Raw genomic sequence first — 20,185 nt, 5'->3', positions numbered from 1 at the left:
ACTGAGCTTGTAGTTACTTCCACTATTTCAGCAAGGTATGTTGCCACGAATCTGCTGGTGGTGAATTGGCAATGTTTTAGCACTAGAGGGCAGTCAAAGCCCTGGTTAGTTCCAAATCCAAAATTGCGTTGTTCAGAGTGAATTAGGGGAGTGCACAGAAATGAGATTGGAAATATTGAGACAGATCTTTGGCATTTGGGAAGTGAGCTGAGAAAGGGTGGCAGTGGGGATGAGGTGGGGAGAAATCAGATAAAAATGGTGAAGTGTTGTGTACATACACCAAGTCCCTAGGATCAACTTGATCATCATGTGCTACATATATGTGTGTGTGTGTGCACGCGCGTGCATGCGTGTGTGTGTGTGTGTGTGTGTGTGTGTAGGAGAAGGGTCCCAAGAGATGCAGGGAGGGGGTAAGGAAGGGAGGATGTATAAATAAAATAATTTTAAAATATTATGTACATGTACCAACTCCCCATGATGAATGTAATCATTATGCAGTATAAAATGTACCAATAATCATAATAATAATTTAAAAAGGAAATAATAGACTATCTTTATAGCCCTCAATAGAACAAACATAGGCCCAGATGCCTATCCAAACTACTGGCCTATGGTCAGGTACTGCAGATTCTAATCAGTATAGAAGCAATATCCCCAGGCTACTATGTCACACTGTGGCCATCAGTGCCACAAAGCTGTGTCATAAGCTGAGCTCCAAGCCCAGCACAGCACTTGGGAAGGACTAAGAGCCCCACAGCTATGAGCTGCCTATTACTGAAGTGAACTCACAGCCTAACAACAAATCGCAGGTGGCACTTGCATGAATAGAAAATCAATAGGCTGGGGCTGTGTAATTTTCCTTGGCTCTGGGCTGTTCTTGAGAATCCCTCTTTAGGCAGGTCTGAGGATGAGAGGTGCTAAGATCAACCTAGTAATTTATCTCACCCAGCTTGGTACTAATTTCAAAGCTTGAGCTTACTACCCAGCAAATGGGATCTTGCTCTATGCTATGCTGCCTCAGGGTGGCATGGCATTTGGCGAAGGCAATACCTTGGGCACCTCGACTGATACTGAGCTAGGCTGAATGTGAATCTCATAGGTGCAGTGACCCACACATTTTCAAGGGTGCCTCAAAGCCCATGTTGCAGTTCGTGGTGGAATGGACTGCAAAGGGAGTCTAGCTCATTGGTGTATTCACCGCTCATTGTTAAAGAAGTTCTAGAGTCTGGTCTGTGATAGCTGTACTGCCTCACTTGGGGTCTGGGTGATGGAGACAGAACCTTGGCCACCAAATATGGCACAACGCAGGGCTGCTCCAGAGTCTCACAGCTGCAGGAATCTGCAGTTTTGGGGAGGAGGGATGTGCGTGCCCCAGGCTTACTCCAAGACTGGTAATGATTCAGGCAAAAACTAATCTGTCCCAACTTTATGTAACTCTCTGCCTCATGCTGGGGAGGATCCATCTGTGAGCTCTGATCTGCACACAGGGACCTTATTTTCTACCTGATACTATGTAGAAGCCCCTGGTGGACTTAGCACTTAAATGCAGAGACAAAAACCTGTGTTAGCATTCATGTCTTGGTACTCTGTAGGTGGAGCCTTGTTTCTTGTTCTTGTTGGTGCCTGATTTTGAGAGGGATTTTACAAGCTGTTTCTTTGCTTTCTGGCAGAAGTTTCAGCAGCTCAGTCCAAGGGAATGTTTCACAATAGGGACTGTGGGGCTCTGATCAGCAGGTTTCACTGTAGAGGTCCTGGTCCTATGTTTAAAAATAAAAAATCCAGGCCTTAACTCGAAGAAAATTTAATGTGAGTTATCAAGTGGTGGGCGTCTGTCTCTGTGCTTAGAAACGGTGGAGGGGTGATGTCTGTAATTCCTTCCTGCCTATCTTCTTGAATAGCCTTTTCTGCGACAGTTTTAAACAGGCATTACAGTTTCTTAGTTTCTTTAGCTCTTGTAAAGGTGTTATCCTACTCTCATTTGGTACTGCCTAGTTAAATGAATTTCTGTCCTGCTTTAATCTTATCTTTCAGGACAGGATGTAGACAAGAAAGAGGTTTCTCTTCGGGTGGGCTAGCCTAAACTGAATGGATCGAAGACTGTCCACTAGAGTGACCACTAGACACCCTCTACCTGCATTATAATCCCAACTGTGTGCTAAATGGTATCTACACACACACACACACACACACACACACTCTAACATCATGACAGTCGACATTTGACAGTGGCCATGACCATAACAGAAGTAAAAGAGGAAAAAAGAACCATTAACAGGAGCGGAAAGAGGAGGCATTCGCAGGGGAGAAAGGGAAAAAGTCTTCCCACCACCAGAAAAGATATGAATATTCCATCACTTGTATTAACCTATGCTGCCCCTTCATTCCATTTTACCCTACATCTATGAAGGGTAGCGATATTAATTTGCAAACCTATCTACATCTGTTATTTGCCAAGAAAAGCGGTCCCTTTTACTGCTTAATTGATGCTTGGTTTGTTACTGGTTCCATAAACCCAAAAGGGAAAAAGGCCCCAGACTGAAGTAAAAAATTGGTAACAAATGTAGTTTGTTGCTTGTATAAACTGTTTGAGTTAGATGTAACTGCGGGAGTCACAGATATTACCGGTCTTCTTTCTCTGCTCCTCCAAGTAATCTCGTTGTTTTCTATTCTTAAGCCCTGGGGTAACTAGTATTTCTTATCCTTTGATAAATTCAGCAATCCGTCTCTACTCGTTCAAGGGCGCCCCAGTCTAAGACCCCAGCATGCAGGGACCCGCCCCTTCCGCGCATACGCCCAGGAACCGGAAGCGGAAGTGTGACTCTGCGCATGTGCAAAGCACTAGCACGTCTCCTTGTCCCTCCTCTTGGCTGTGAGATAATTGTTTTGTCAGTGCGCTTCCTAGCTGTGTGTGAGCGCTGGCAGGCGGAGGGCCGGGCCTGGGGGTCTGTGGTCAAAGGTTTCCTCCTTGGCGCTCCCCCCTGAACGCTGTCGGCCTTCCTTAGCTGAGGGGTCCCCTGGGAGCCTTGTCAGCCCCGACCGCGCTGCCTGAACACGGGCCAGTGCATCTGGCGCTCAGGGCGCGATTCTCCTGCGGGCTGAAATTGGAGAACCGCCGTCGTATTTAGTCCACAAACGCATCCTGAGATCTCTGCAGAAAGGGAAAGCATCTCTGCTTTGAGACCAGGAGACGAGAACATTCTCGTCGCTGCCGCTGTGCGGGTCCCTGGATTTCTGCGCGCTGGGTGAGCTCGGTCCCTGCCTTGCCTCTCCCGGTGCATTGCGTAGCGTTGAATCTATGTACGTTCCTCTGTCTGCGATCATCAGCTTGGCACATTGAATTCAAATACATAAAAGCCAACTGATTTACGCAGTTTGTCCCTCCCTTTACCAAATACATTTTATCGTTAATAAAATGGTACATTTTAATCACTTATTTATAGATTCTTTGATTTCACGGAGAGAATTAGCCACTCTCAACGTTTTCCTTTTTATTTCCATTTTCCTTTTTTTTTCGATTTCTCTAATGCATCTGCCAGGACTTGCAGTTGACTGGAGAATATCATATAATTTGCATTTTACCTTTATTCCTGATCTCAGTGAGAACAATTCTGTCACATCACTATTAAGTGTTTGCTATAGGGTTTTTTTCCTAATAGAATATTTTTCTTTCTAAAGAAATTATCATCACTCATGGTTATTGAATAGATTAGTCACCATTTTGTGTCTAAGGGAATGAATCGTGATCTTTTTCAATTAGTATTAACTATTACCAATTAATTATATTAATGACTCTATTTTTAAGCATCTTCATTCTTTCATAGAAACTTCATTTGTGGTTTATTCTCATTGTTCATTTCTCAACTGTACTAATATTTTTACATTATTTGCATTTTATGTGCATAAAATCTTACACTTAAATAAGTTGTACTCTTTCAGGTCTTGGAAATACCTAGGAAAACACATTTTTTACTCATTGGAATTATGAATTCATTATTTATTTGGTCAACCTGCTTGTAAAAGTTTATAACTTCTGTTTCCTTTGTGGGCATGTGTTTCACCTAGATTTTTTTGTTTTTGTTTTCTTTAATGACTGGATATGATTTTGTGTCTCTTAGATCATTATTGGAATATTGTAACGCTGTCTTGAAATTCGTTACCCACATACATATTTTGTTGTATTTTCCCTGCAGTATCTGTATGATTCATTCTCATTCACAACTTTTTTTTTGTTTTGTTCTGTGCTCTCTTGCTTTTAAATTTGCTGAGTTTGTCAGTTGAATTAGTTGTCAAAGGATACATGTTTAGATTCTCTGGTTCCATTATTTTTAAAAAGTTGTTAATTTTGTATTCCTTTTAAACTTTTGTGCAGTCATTTCACCCTCATAAATCAGTTGTTTGCCCATAATACTAATTGTTTTTCCCTTTTGGGGGTTGATAGTGCTTATAAAGATCAAAATATATGCACTAACCTATCTATGGATTTCTAGTTATTTTAATTTTCTGCTGTTCTGTTCCACAAACCAGTCCTAATGCAGCATGTAGTACCACCCGGTATATTTTGTTTATTGCCTTGCTCTGAAAGATGATAAAATCCTTATGCTTAAGTATTTTTCTTTTATTTAGTGGTTTATTCCCCATGATTGCATGTTATAGGGTCAGGGTAAGTGTTACCTAAATGTATATGAAACGAAAGGGCAGGAAATAGGGACTTCCTTAAGGAAAACATCCTTACCTAGCTTCTAGGACCTAGAAGAAGGAACTCAGAGCACATTTGAATAGAAGGCTTCACTCAGCTGATCTCCAAATGGTTCTAGATTAAATCCTGGTAATGTTAGAGAATAGGAGCTTATGTTTTAAAAATGAACTCTTTTGGAATAGAAATAGAACTGAATTCATACACTGCCTCAGCAGCTTTATAATTAGGTAATATTGAGTATATAGTTAATTTTTTCAAAGATTCCTCAACTTTAAATTGTTTGGTATATCTGATAGACTTCCCATAAGAAATAAATAATACATAAACATCTATTTGCAAAGTCATTATCATGTTAGGGTTGCTATTATAAAAACAATAAAGTGTTACATTTTTTATTGGCTTTTACATAGGGTACTTGTTTTACTCCTGAAGGAACTTTTGAATTTTTCACATTTCAAGTTTGTGAAACAACGCTGCAGTGCCACTTTGAAGTACACGTCTACTACTGTACTTTAGAGGGAAATTAAGCATGTGAATCACAGAAAGGCAATTTTTTTTTCTGTGTTCTATATATGGAATTCGGTGGGTTCATGCTCAGAAACTAGGTTTGGGGAAAATCCTGCTGTTCCCAGGGATGGGGTGCAGTGGTCAAGGTCTGAGAGTAATGCCTGTTACCCTGCCAACAGGTACAGAAGTAAGTTGAGGAACTGAGACCTTTGAAGTCTGCCTTCATGGATTTGATACAGGGAGTATCTGTTCCTGCGGTTGAAGACACTGCTTGATAAATTTTTTTTCTTTTGTTGTAAAGGAAAATGTACAAGAGGTCATTATTAGACATCAGTTAACTTGCTTATAAAATGTCACTCTTAAGTGTCTTCTTTATGATTAGCAGAAACAAGAGCATTGATTTCTAGCTTTAGATAAGGTTTTTTTACATTTTTTACAGGATTAGTGAGTGGTGTGTGTGTGTGTGTGTGAAGTTGTCATTTGTAATGGATATGCTAAGCATCCAGGCTGGTAAGTTCATGAGTGTGGGAACTTTGGGGAGGTTTGGGTTCTTATTTTGGCGTTTGCCTTACCTGTAATTTATCAGTATTCTGCTTTTCTTCATGAAGGTGACATGGGGGACAAAAGAAGAGATGCTGAGTTACAGAAAAATATGATACAGGTAAGTGAAAGGGAATAATTCTCCAAAGAAACTCTTCCACTAGATGTCCTTTAGCTGTTTAGAGCACAGCTTACCACTCTTGTTTTTATATTAAATCACATGAGAAGTATTTTAAGCTTTGGATGGTAGAAAATGTCTATTCCCCAAAAAATGGCATTTTAGTGCAAAAGCAGACATAGACGTAACACAGTTGTTTTTTTTTTAATCTCCTGCCCCTTCCCACCCATCTTTCTCCCTCTACCTCTAAATCCCTGTTATGGCTTGTGTTTAGATGTCCCCTCAAAGCCTCATGCAGTCATAGCTGGGGCTTTTTCAGAAGTGGGTGGATCTAGGGTGTGTGTGATTGATTCATGGTACAGTCCTAGGCTTCAGGGCACCAGGATTAAGAGTGTGAGTGCTACCTGCCCTAAGTTGTGTCTGGATAAAATAAAAGGGGCAGAAAGATACTGTTAAGGTTCCTTGTTGCTTTTGCCGTCCTGTGTGCCACCTTGAACTGTTTCTCCTACCATGCCACCATGCCCTGATGCAGCCGGTTATGGATTGAAACCTCTGCAAACTGTGAGCTAAATAAACGTTTCCTCTTTTAACTTTGAGTGTTAGGTATTTTGTCTTAGCAATGAGACAAGTAAATAAGACAAAATTTGCTACCCGAAAAAGTGGGGTCCTTGCTGTGAATATACCTGAGCATGTGGTTTAGGAACCTTTGGGACTGGCTTGTGAGAAGAGTTTGGAAAGGTTTAGAGATGCCGTCTGAAAAAGGAGGGCTGGAATGCCTGAGGCTGTGCTTGATGAGATATTCTGCTTAGAGCTCAGAAGACCAGAATACCAGTAGAAATTTGCCAGTAACAACCAAGTTCAGGAGATTTTTGCCGTGAAGAAGGATGCATTGGCTGTTGGACTCCAGATGATGTGTGTGTTATGGCTTGGCAGAAAGTTTGTCTGCCTTTTTCTGGTGTCCAGAGACTTTGCTTGAGACTGAGATTAAGGCTGGTACTAAATAATTTTCCAGAAGAAATTTCAAGGCAGTCTAATGTTGAGGCAGTGGCATGGCTACTGTTGGGGGCTTTTAGCCACATCTATGTTGGGAATCAAGAGGAAAGAGACTAGCAGAATGATTTAAAATGTTGTGAATTTGACCAGAAGAAAGGAAGTATCAGTAAAGCTGTGGACTGTAAAGATAGAGCAGCGGATATCCAGGTTGCTGAGAAAGAATGGGAGAAAGAAAAGATGGTCTGGAGACATCACAAGAAGCAGCAGGATGCCACCCTTTGCAGCCTCAAAATTGCAAAAGCAAAAGAATTTGCTTTGAGGAGAGAGTCACAGATCACCACATTCCAGAATGGTGGCAGCCTAGAGAATTTGTTCCTCAGGACTGGGTTCGGAGTGCTTCGTGATCCGGGCACTGGATCCCCACAGCCAAGAGAGACGGAAGCCTGGCTACTGCAGCTGGTGTTAGACCTTGACAACATCCGCATGGCCCTGTTTTAGGTGCCTGCGGAATGCAAGAGTTGTGGGATCAGGAAGGCTTCTACCCAGATTTCAGAAGAAGGCTTGGGAGTCCAGGCAGGGTGACCCTGAGAGAGGAGTGTGTGAAGCTGAAGGTTCAGTGGAGACCCCAGAAGTTTGGAGAAGCCGGGTATGTGGATCATCTGAGGAAAACTACCAGGAGAGAGCATAGGTGGCCCAAGAGTGAAGCCCTGGGAGCTACAACCACTGACAGTGCCATGGGGCGGAGCCAACCAAGCCCTTTGGAGTTCATAACTTGCCACAGATCGTAGGGGCTGCTTGAAATGGAACTGTGGGATTTAATGTTTCCCTTGCCAGATTCTGGTCTTGCTCTTTTCCTGTTCCTTGCTATACCCATTTGTAAATTTTCAAATAGAAATTATCTTGTGCCATTAAATATTAGAAGTGTTTAACTTTCTTTTCATTAGTACAGGGGCTTGCAGCTAAGCGTTTGCTTTAAATCTCAGAGGAGACTTGGACTTGGACTTTTCAGCAATGTCGAAACTGTTAGGACTTCGGCAACCCTTAGAGATGGAGTAAATAAATGCCTTTTGTATGAAGAGATGTGCATGAGTCTTCGGTTTGGGGGCAAGGACAGAATGTTATGGCTTTTGTTTAGATGTCCACCTAAACCTTCATGTCATAGGTGGAGCTTTTTCAGAGGTGGGTGGATCGAGGGCATGTATGATTGATTCCTGGTACAGTGAGAGGTTGCAGAGCACTAGGATTAAGGGCATGAGTGCTGCTGGCCTTAAGTAGCCTGGTTAAGATAAAAGGGGCAGAAAGACACTGTAAAGATTTCTTGTTGCTTTTGCTATCTTCAGCCATGAGCTGTTTCTCCTTTTGATACCCCTCAGGATGGGTGCTGGTTTAGAAAGACCAAGGCATGACTAAAGGTTTGGAACTTTTAGCTCCAGCCTTTCTCCAGCCTGGGGAGGGGGTTGACTGGTAAGTTGTTTACCAATATGCAGTAGTTTCATCAATCGTGCCTACTAGTGAAGCCTCCATAAGAAATCAGAAAGAGTGGGTTAGGGATGTATTATTCACCTTTCCATTGCTGGGACAAAAACACCTGACATCTCCAACTTAAAGAAGAAAGTGTTTACTTTGGCTCATCGTTTTAAAGGTTTCAATCCGTGATCTGCCTGCTCTAACGCAGAACTGCTGTGGCAGAAGGGTATGGCGAAAGAAAGCTGCTTCACTCACGGCATCTAGGGAACAGAAAACGGGAAAAGCCAAAGAGGATGAGGCCAGGGACCAGATACCATTCCCTGGGTCACAGCCCCCATGACCTGCTTCTTCCCACTGGCCGCTCCCCCGTTAGCCCCTGAACGCAAGAGCCGCGAACCCATTGATGAGGCTAGTGCCTTCCCAATCCAGTAACCTCTCCTGGGATCTCTTAGTTCATCCAAATGGACAATCAGGACTCACTGGGCCAAGGGAAGCTTCTGAACAGCTGAATATATGGAAGCTCTCGAAGCTCGGTGTGCCAACAGCGTATGGAAGTTCCGTACCGCTTCCTACTGTCACGCCCTGTCTGCCTCTTCATTTGCTTTTGCTTGTGTTCTGTGAGCCATTCCGGCAGATTGATTGAACTCAAGGTGTGGGTCTCAGGGTCTCTGATCTTTAGCCAGTTGGTCAGAAGTACGGGTGAAACCTAAGACCTGGTATCTGAAGTGGAGGACGGTGTTGTAGGACTGTGTGATGCTATCTCCAGGTAGACATTGTGAGAATTCTGTTGGGACACTCAGTTGTGCTTGAGAAAAATCTTCCACGCATCTGGCGTGAGAAGTGTGTATTCAGCAACTCTGTAATAGTACAAGAAGTGTGTATTTGTGCTGTATTCAGTGATTCAAAGAGTGACTGCGTGTGATCTCAGAGAAACTGACTGTTTTACAAGTGCTGAGCCTAGCAGGAGATTTTGATGGGTTAGAAAGGATACGTGGGTAGAAAGAAAAAACAATCTCTGGCTAAGTCCCACAGCAGATACCGGAAGACCATAGAATCAATCTTCTGAACTTCCTCCGAGTTGATTCTCAGTCCTCAGTATTACAGACTCCTCCACGCTCTTGCCCAACATAAGGCACTTGTACTTTTCTAAAAAAAAAAAAAAAAAAATTTTGTGGATATTTTAGGATTCACTGAACTTTGAAGATCTGGCTGTGGACTTTAGCCCAGAGGAATGGGCTTTGTTGGATCTTGCTCAGAGAAAACTCTACAGAGATGTGATGCTGGAAACCATCCAGAATGTGGCTTCCCTAGGTAAGAATGGCAACCTTCATTCGCGTAGTTTAGAAAACAGTTTATTTTTCCAGTTCACTTTGTTCTGCGATTTGAGCTGAATGATGGGAATACATTGATAAGAGAGACAGATATGCTCACTGACCCCAAGGTTTCCTTGTTTCAAGGTTTTTATCATGTAAATAAACACCAGCATTTTGGACCTGCTGTTTATTCTTCTTGTGGGTGAAAGCCTTTAAGCTTACTGAGTGTTGAAATTGTGTGCATTAAGGGGTCCCTGGAGCACAGGAAGATAGTTTGAAACCTGAGAATTTTACTGTTGTGAGTGCTGTTCACCAAAAGACCACCAGGCATACGCTTGTAAATAAGCAAGTCCGGTTTACGTCTCAGTGCAGCATAGAAGGGCATTCCCTATGGGGAATTGTGGGGCATCTTAGTAAGAGGGCATTAGAAAGAATCAGGATTGATGCTTTGGTTTAATGATTTGGGTATTGGTCTGAGGAAGCCTACTATTAGTTTCTTAGGCCTTCTCTTAACAAAGTACCACACACTGGTGTCTAACCAAATGAAACTTATTCTGTCATGTTTCTGAATGCTGGAGCTCCAAAATCATGGTGTCAGCTGGGTGATACTCTCCCTGAAATAGCCTAGTGAAAATGTGACTTGTCTCTTTTCGGCTTCTGGCGCTCATGGACAGTCCTTGGTGTTCTTTTTGACTTAGCACTCGAGTCTCTCCCTCAATCTTCTTTTCTGTATGGCTGTTTTAAATCTCTTTCCTTACAGTGGCACCAGTTATTAGATGTGGAGCCTACTTTCACCCAGAATAACATCTTACATTGATGAAGACCTTATATCCATATAAAGTGATGTTCCAAGATTCGGAGGAGATATTTTAATAGCGTTTGTTTTTTAGAACAGATTTATTCTCATGTTTTAAGTTGAACAGAAGGTAGATTTTATATATACCCCTTACTTCCCCCCACAGCTCTGTCCCTGCTTTCAGCACTTCCCACCAGACGGTGTATTTATTATAGCTGAACTGACACTGACACGTTATCACTACTACAACAGAGTCTAGTTTCCATTAGGGTTCACTTGTGTTGTATATTCTGTGACTTTGGAAAAATGTATGATGGCGTATATCCACTATTATAGCATCATAACAGAGTAGTTTCACTATCCTAAAAAGTCCTGTGTACTCTCCCTGATCATCCTCCCCCTCCCTTAACCCTTTGTCAACCACTGATCTTTGGGCTGTGTCTGTCATTTTGCCTTATGCAGGATGTTGTATAGTTGGGATCAAGTCCCATGTAGCCTTTTCAGATTGGCTGCTTTCACTTACTGATATGCATTGAAGTTTCTTTTCTGTCTTTACATGATTTGATAGCTCATTTCTTTGTAGTACTAAATAATACTCTGTTGTCTAGATGTGTTAGATTTTATCCACTTACCTACTGAAGGGCTTCGTGTGTGCTTTCATGTTTTGGCAATGAGGAATAAAGCTGTCATAAGCGTTATGTGTAGGTTTCTGTGTAAGTTTTCTCAACCCCTTTGGGTGAATACTAAGGAGCACAAATGAGATGTTGGAACCTCTGGTCAGAATATGCTTAATTTTGTTAAGAAACATTATACTGTCTTCCACGAAGCAGTTCCATATTGTATTCCTGCCAGTGGAGATCCTGTTGCTCCATATTCTTGTCAGCATTTGGCTTTGCCACTATTCCAATAGGCCAGTAGTAGAGTATCACTGTCTTAATCTGCATTTCCCTCATGACCCATAAGAGGAGCATCTTTTGTGTTTTGCCTCATGAGGCTAATCATCCACAGATATTTCAGCTTATTTATTTCTTGCACACTTGGGCACTCTAATGCTGAGCAACATCCCCAGCCCTTATTTTTCAAATTTTGAATCAGGGTCTCAAAAGTTGCCCAGGTGGAACTTGAACTTGTCATCGTCCTGTGTCAGCTTCCCTGACTGCTAGAATAAAAGATGTGCGCTTTCACGCTCAGCTAACTATTTTAACCTTTTATCTTTCCTCTCACACTTACCTTATTCTTTGCAAAGGCTTTATTGGCTTTTTTTTAAGTTAGTATTTTGTCTATGCATCTTATTCAATCCCTTTCTGTTTTGCTCTCCTAATGCTGTTCCACTTGTTACTATCAGTGTCGAATTTCACAGAACAATTTCTTAGTGACTTGCAAACCATGTTACCCATATCCCTGTTAATACCAAAGTCTTGAAACAGCCACACTGCTAAAAGTCAAAAGTCCTTTTCTCACTGATATTTTCACTTTTTGGTTTCAGGTTTTAAGATTCTACTTAAAGCTAATGAATCAGTTGTTCTGCCTGATAATAATTTAGAAAAAGTATCTAAAGAACAAAAAGTCCTAAGATTCAGTAGAAATGGTTCTTGGTTCTCTATTTTACATGCAAACTGGGAGCACTGTGGTATTGATGAGAGCAGCAAAAGCCACGGAAGACATTTGAGGTGAGTGCCCTTCATGGATGAGGAAGTAGTTCCTCAGGAGAGAATTAAAATGTCTTGAGGTTTAAGTTTGCTTCCATAAGCCCAGGTCAAAAGTTGTACTTTCACAAATAATTTTGTCTGTAAACTTTTTTCCTACCAATGAGGCAGTCAGTTTTTTGCACATATTCCATTTGTAAACAATCATGGAAAAATCCCCATAAGTCAAACTTTAGTGAAACTGTCAGCTGTGCCAACACCATCCATGAGAACACGCAGCTCGTAAATTGACAGGGAGAAAACATGCACTCAATAACAATGGTAAAAAATTATTACTAATAATGTCCCTTTCATTTTTAAAAGTCACGAGGTGGAAAACGTCTGTGAATGTGATGGAGAAAATCAAAGGGAACAAATTCCAAATCTTAATGGGCTCAAGAGAACTACGGAAGTGAACTCCTATGAATGTCGTGAGTGTGGAAAGGCCTTCCTGTGTCATCCATCCCTTAAGAGTCACATCAGATCTCATATCAGGAGCAAACCCTACCAGTGTCAGGAATGTGGGAAAGCCTTCCATTTTCTTGCTTATTTTAAGAAGCATATGAAGACCCCCACTGAAGGGAAGCCCTACGAATGTAAGGAATGTGCCATACTCTTTAGTTGTTCCTCATTCTTTAGGGCACACATGAAGATTCACAGTGGAAAAGTAAACTATGAATGTAAGGAATGTGGAAAAACTTTCAGTACTTCTTCATACCTCACAGAACACAAAAGAATTCATAGTGGAGATAAGCCTTGTGAATGTGATGAGTGTGGAAAGGCCTTTAGTTGTCCTTCGTCACTCTCCCAACACAAAAGAATTCATAGTGGGGATAAGCCATACGAATGCAAGGAATGTGGGAAGGCCTTTAGTTCTTCCTCTCACCTTATAACACATATCAGAATTCACACTGGAGAGAAGCCTTATGAATGCAAAGAGTGTGGGAAGGCCTTCAGTGAGTCCTCCAAACTCAGTCGACATATGAGAGCACATACTGGAGAGAAGCCCTATAAATGTAAAGAATGTGGGAAAACCTACAACTGCCCCTCCTCCTTGAGTATCCACATGAGGAAACACACTGGAGAGAAACCCTATGAATGTCTGGAATGTGGCAAAGCCTTCTATCTTCCCACTTCCCTGTATACTCATGTGAAAAATCAGAGCAGAGAGAAACCCTATGAGTGTAAGGAATGTGGGAAGGCCTTCAGTTGTCCCTCATCCTTTAAAGCACATGTGAGAGATCATGCCCGAGAGATACAATACGAGTGTAAGGAGTGTGGGAAGGTCTTCAGTCGCTCCTCATCCCTCACCGAACACTTGAGGACTCACAGTGGAGAGAAGCCTTATCAGTGTAAGGAATGTGGAAAAGCCTTTATTAGTTCCTCCCAGCTTACAGTTCACAGAAGAACCCACAGTGGAGAGAAACCTTATGAATGTAAGAAGTGTGAGAAATCCTTTATGTATTTCTCAGCCTTCAGCTTCCACATGAGAATGCACACAGGGGAAAAACCATATGAGTGCAAGGAATGTGGGAAGGCATTTCGACATTCTTCATACCTAACCATCCATGCCAGAATGCACACTGGAGAAAAACCCTTCGAATGTCTGGAATGTGGAAAAGCCTTCAGATGTCCCTCGTCTTTTCAAAGACACGTGAAAAGCCACACAGGAGAGAAACCGTATGAATGTAAGGAATGTGGGAAAGCCTTTATTTGTGCAGCCTACCTTCGAAGACATGTGAAAATCCACAGTAGAGGAAAAACATAAAGGTCAGAAATATGGGAATGTCTACAAGACTCCTTAGCATAGGCGACTTGTTCAGTCACCCCGTTACTATGATACAGTACAATGTTGCTTATTCTTTTGAAGACCTGAGAGAAACCTTGCTTCTGAGAACCATGTAGTAAAACCACTTCAAACCTCATATCACTTATTATTTACCCAAAATTTCATTCTAGAAAAGATCTGGGCCTCATCCTTGAAAGTAAGCTGAATACCCATGATTTCCAGTATTTTTAATAGGAAGGTGATACATTTAAGGGGCCAAATTTGCCTTAGCTCCAGCCACATAGGATAAGCTACATGTTAAGTTTCTTCTTAATACATGTTTGCTGTACGTAATAAACACATTCATCGTTGGGAATTGGTACAAGTACATATTATATCATCATCTTTTTACTTCCCCTTTCTCCCTCCCATCTCCCCCACCTCTAGACCCCCTTTCTCCACAAAGTCTGCCTCCCCGTTTCCTGTCTTTTATTTTGCTCTTTAAATTATACTTTGAATTTTTTATGTAGGAGAAACCATATGACATTTACTTTTGTTACATCCATATTATATGTGATCTATATATTTGGCCCAGGTGGCAGTATTGTTTCCGTTAAAAGACTTTGGGACCCATATGGGGTTTGAAGTTTATGTTTCCATAGGCAAGAGAGTGATCTTTTATTCTTTTCTCTCTCTTGGTTTGTTTATTGCTCTCTCGGTGTGTGGTCATCATTTAAATGTGGGCTTTTTTTTTGGATGGGGGTGTCCGTTGTATCAGATAGTGAATATTGCCTAGCCAGTATTTTTCCTTTACCCTCTTTTTACTACAAGAATCTACAGATTAAGGGAATTAGAAGTTTTTACTGTGAAAACATTGGATCCAAATCCTAGCCATGTGCAAGGATAAAGAATCAGACATACTCTTTCCTGGCTTTTGTATTTATTAATTTGTGCTGAAATTACCATAGAGGTTGTGATAGTAAAAACTTGTAATTCCTGAGATAGTGCCCTCTCTGTCAACATGCAAGCCAGGTTGCCATGATATACTTTTTTCTAAACGAATTGCTCAGTATTCAGGTTTAATTGCAGCGTTAGCACTCTGTGATAAATGATTGAGTTTGGGGTTACAGTTTGGGCACTCAGTCTCTAAGAGACTCGCTGAGCTAGATCAGGGATGCTGGCTCTTGTGCTTCCTACAAGATTGAGATGTCAGAGAATAGAGTGTGTGGATGAGTTTGGCTACTGAAGAGCTCCATGCACTGAGCTCTCAAGGCTGCGCAAATGTACATCACCAGTCTGTATCCTTCACCCACGTGGCTGCTGATCCCAGTCTCTCAGACCCTATGCCTATGTCTCCACCCAGATTTATAATCTTCATTGGAGAGTGCAGACTGAGATAGATTTATCATCAAATAAAGGGTAGTATATGTTTATATGTCATTAATACATGTTTAATAAATACCCACACTTATTACAAAACAGTGAACAGATGTTTATTAAGTTTTGCCTCATTCAAGTGCCCTCCACTTCGAGAAAAGAGTGATTCTCTTTATTTCCAGATAAGGAAAATCAGCACAGAGAAGTGGAGTGATTTACACATACGACATAGTGAATTTTCGAAAGATGTGGCTCCCAAACTTGAACTACTGTCTGTAGTCTCAGAGTTCTTGTCAACCTGCAGGAGAGCTTGTATTTTTGTTGTCAAACTTGATTGAGTACAGATGAATTAACTGAGGCAAAACCGTCATTTCTTTTTTGAGATGCAGCAAGTTCATCTGTGAAGCGGGTTAGAATCATTGGTTTACAAGGTCATTTATGATGCAAAATCTGTGGGTTCTGGAGTTTTCTATGAATGGAAAATTCACAGAATTTAGGACTAAATGGAAATCTGAGATATAAAAAATATTTTCTATATATAAAGCTATTGTAGAATACTTATTTCCAGACAATTTCTCATTTGATACCTCTCAATAAGAGAATATAACTGGTAGCAACTTTTTTCTTTTGGGAAAACAAATGTAAGCAATATTGTAGTGTAAACATGGACTGGATTTCATAACAGCTACCATCCATGCACATATATAGAAATTTTCACAGATGGGATGAGAGAGAGAAGCATAGGATTTTGATTTGATTTTTTTTGTCAGGAAATGGCTAAATAAAATGCAGTTCAATCCTTAGGTAATATGTATCATTTAAAGTGTTATATCTCAATGTAGGTACTTTATACAAATTAAATCAGTGTAAACATGAATATGTAGTAATACATAGATTTTTAAGAAAATTTATGCATAAACATAATCCAATGATACGGAATTTTGACAGAAGATAAATTCTGACAGTGCTTGCATTTGGAGAACAGGTATACAGAGGAACCTGTTTATATATTCTTTGTACCCATGCAAAGTGTATGGATACACAAAACCTCAAATTTTATTAGAAATATTTCAAATTTCCACAAAAGTTCTGAAGAGAATATTAAATATAATTTTACCATAGTTAATGGCTTTTTGTTTCATTTAAAAATATTTGTAGTGAGTCATCCATTTAATTAGATAGCAGGTAAACATTTTAAAAGGTACTCAGGGAGAGAAGATACCTGGTTTGGGGGTGACAGTAATGGTGTCTCCAAATTGGTGCTAGAGAAAAGCAGATACTTAAGGTAGGAGCGAGAGAAAGTTTGATTAAGGAAGGATGAATGAAAATTCACCTTGACTAAAATCCAGTGATGAGGGAGTATGTGAGGGAAAACTGGACCACTATTCTGTCATGGTACTGTGTACCCCACACAAGACCTGGTGTGCACGTCAGCTTGGGAGAGAATTGGACTCAAAAACCATTATTCTTTACTAGGCAAAGCAAGTGAGACATATCCAGAGAAGCCAAAAGCACAGTGGGTTGGAATAAATTGCCATGTACCTGCACCCTGTAAACAACAGTACTCCAGTCTCAGTGAGCATCGGGAGCATGGGAAGGGGAAAAGCTTGACTGATACAGGGAAAGAAAAAAAAAAAAAGTCACCCATTACCCCTATATGCAATGGGAATTCTGTTAATGGAACATTCAACACATGACCTACTCTTGCCTGTAGGCTCTCATGGGGGGCCCTCAGCACCTGCTCGCTGGGGATTGCAGAAGACAGGGAGACGTAAGGTGGTGACAGTGCAGTTACAGGAGTGGGGATCCATGAGAGGAGAGACAGAGGCCGGTGCCAAAGTCAGAGGGTGGTTTGGCCAGACCGAAAGAGTCTTTTCTGTTGTCCCCTCAGCACTGGAAAGGTCTGAAATAGTGAAAAGTCCAGACCAAATGCCTCACATGGGCGAAAGGAGTCCTTAGCGAGCTTAGGTGTGACCCTTGGTTCTATGGATGGAATGGAGACAGATGTCTGTGGGCAAAGATGATGAACAGTACTTGGGCCAGGGGTCTTTTGGTCATATGTTAAGCAAGAAAGGCCTGTGAAGGGAAGACGCGCACACACCTATGATAACCCCCCACCAGTGAAGGCTGTTCCACAGAATACTACAGTGGGTAATACCTGGGACTCAGCTTGTCACCACAACACACATTCAGAGGGAGCAGCGGCCCTCATGGCTTCAGGGAAGCAGTTATCTGGACTTCAGGGAAATTTTTTGGCTGCTCATAATCAGACTCCAGTGTGGACAGAGCTGTGTGAATTCTCTAGGTGAATGCTACAACTGAAAGTTTGATCTTCTGTTTGTATTGTGCTTGGTGTAGTTACTGTTTCCTCCCTTCTCTGTGTGATTTCAGTCCTCTTGGTTGATCCCAGAGATAAAAGAATTCTACAGAATTCGTAAACAACACAAATGACCAATGTGAAGAGAAGCCTTAAAAACAAGAATAGAGCGGTAAAATATCATCCAACTGCTACTAAATTATGTTAAGGAGACAAACCTAACCTAACGCTAATAGGAGTTGGAGAGAAGTTACGGGACAGCACACTTGGAATTAACAATCTGTTTACAGAAATTCCAGGAAGATTTCCAAATATAGGGGAAAACAATGTATAGGGAAATGAGGCTTTCAGAGTGCCAAATAACAATGATGAAGAAACTTCACATGACACATCATAGACAAAGTCTTACATGTTCAACAAGAATCTTAAAAGTTGTCAGAGAAAAGCAACACTTACAAAGGTAAATGCATTACGGTGAGAGCAGACTTTGAACACAAACTGAAGGCCAGAATAACTTGGAGTGAAGTATCTCAAACTCTAAAAGAAAACAACTTACAACCCACACAAATAGGTATGTCCTGCAAAACTCTCAAATTTGAAAGAGAAATAAGGACATTTTATGATAACACTTTGAGAGCTACATGAATACCAAACCAGCATTCAAAAGTAATAAAAAATGTCCTTGACAGACAAGCCAAAAAAAACTCCAGCGATCAGCTGGAAATAAAGCACAAGGTGAGCATTTTTAAAAATTGGAAACATTAAGTAACGAGAAAAAGTATGCAGTGACAGGAATAAGTCAACACATTTCAGTAAAAACGTAAATGGCCTTCTCCGCTACATTGTGAGACCCTGTCTCAAAAAAAAAAAAAGGCCATACTCTCAAAACTGATATATAAATTTAATGCAAATCCAATAAAAATAGCAACAGCATTCCCCAGAACTAGGGAGAATAATCCAAAAATTCATATAGATATAGAAGAGACAGAAAATAGCAAAAGCAATCATGGATAACAAGAGCGAAATAGGAGACATGATAATCCTAGATTTCAAGTTATACTAGAAAGTTACAGTAATAAAAGTATCATGGTACTGGAACAAAAAGATGTGGAGCCATGAAATAGAGGATGCAGACACAACATATATGCATTCATCCATCTGATCTTTGACAAAAGGCCAAAAATATGCCCTCGAGAATAGATGGCCTCTTTAGCAAACAGTGCTAGAAAAACTGAGTATGCACAAACAGAAGATTGAAGTAAGACCCATATTTCCCTCCATATGCTAAAGTAAAATAAAAAAGGATCAAAGATCTAAATATTAAAATGCTGGAATATTAAATATTAAATCTGCTGGAAGATGAAATGGTAAAACTTGAACATATAGGCATAGGCAAGGACTTTTTGAACAGAACCACAGTTGTACAAGAAATAACACCCAAGAATCAACAAATGGGGTTGTGTTGAATTAAATTGCTTTTGCACAGCAATAAAAATAGAGTGAAGAGACAACATGCACAATTGGAAGAAAATTTTGTCAGCTAGAATATCTAGAACATACGAGGAACTAAAAAAATTAACCCCCTGCCACAGAGTAAAAGACCTAATAAAAACAGGCAAGTGAAATGAATAACCACTTTTCAGAAGAAGTACAAATGGCTGACAAATGCGTGGAAAAATATTCAGCATCACTGATTATTAGAAAAACACAAATATAAAAACACTGACTTTCTTTAAAAGAATAACTATCAAGAAATCATAACATTCTGGCAAGGCTTTCGGATAAAAGGAACCTTTCTACATTGCTAGTGGGAATTTAAGCTAGTACAACCACTATGGAAATCATTAGGGAGATTTCTTTAAAAACTTGGACATGTCACTCCCCTTGTAGGTATCTTTTTGAGAGTTAAAGACATCATGTTAGAGTGATAAATACATACTTATGTTTATAGTGCAGAATTCATTATAGCTAAATCATGGAACTGGCCTACATGTTCACATCTTCCTCTAGTAAGAATGGCTGTCACGGAGAACAAAATACACAAATGCTTTTGAGGACGTGGGGAAAAATAATTCTACATTGCTGGTGGGAATTTTAGTACAACCAGTATGGAAGTATGGATGGAAATGCCTCAAGAAAATAAAAATAGAAACTCAGTTTGACCAAGCTCTATCCTTCTATGTATCTTACCAAAAGAATTAAAATATCATATTACATGACATTTGCATATCCATGTTCATAGCACCACAATTCACAATAGATAAGTTATGGAAACAGCTTAGATGCTCATAAACAGGTGAATAAAAGAAAATGTGATATGTATAATTACTAGCCATAAAATAGAAAAGCATGCCATTTGTAGGAAAATACATAATCCTCGACACTGTAATGTTAAGTGAAATTAGTTAGACACAGGAAGTTGAATATTGCATTGTTTCCCTTATACAAGAAACCCAAATTATATATAATTAAAAAGCAAGTTAAAGGAAGATGATAAGGAATAGAGATGTGGGCCAGGGATTTAGCTCAGTGGTGCTGCCTGCCTCACAAGCATAAGAACCTGAGTTTGAGCCCCAGTACAAAAAAAAAAAAAAAAAAAAAAAAAAAT

The 20,185-nt window shown here is 40.5% G+C and overlaps 1 protein-coding gene across 1 annotated transcript in view; it reads left to right on the top strand.

The window, feature by feature from the left end:
- Positions 1–2,835: 2,835 nt before the first annotated feature.
- The window catches only part of LOC104876918 (olfactory receptor 7G3), a 60,993-nt gene continuing 43,643 nt past the window's right edge, over positions 2,836–20,185 (top strand). Inside the window, 4 exon segments of the mRNA XM_033759826.1 lie at positions 2,836–3,242; positions 5,812–5,864; positions 9,506–9,632; positions 11,917–12,100. Of these exon segments, the coding sequence (XP_033615717.1) occupies positions 5,817–5,864; positions 9,506–9,632; positions 11,917–12,100 (359 nt within the window). The 5' untranslated portion in view covers positions 2,836–3,242; positions 5,812–5,816.

The sequence above is a fragment of the Fukomys damarensis genome, unplaced genomic scaffold, assembly GCF_012274545.1.
Source record: "Fukomys damarensis isolate Sample0158 unplaced genomic scaffold, DMR_v1.0_HiC HiC_scaffold_37, whole genome shotgun sequence".
NCBI classification, from domain to species: domain Eukaryota; kingdom Metazoa; phylum Chordata; class Mammalia; order Rodentia; family Bathyergidae; genus Fukomys; species Fukomys damarensis.
Note: the sequence above shows the minus strand (reverse complement) of the source record. Positions and strands in the feature narration are given on the sequence as shown.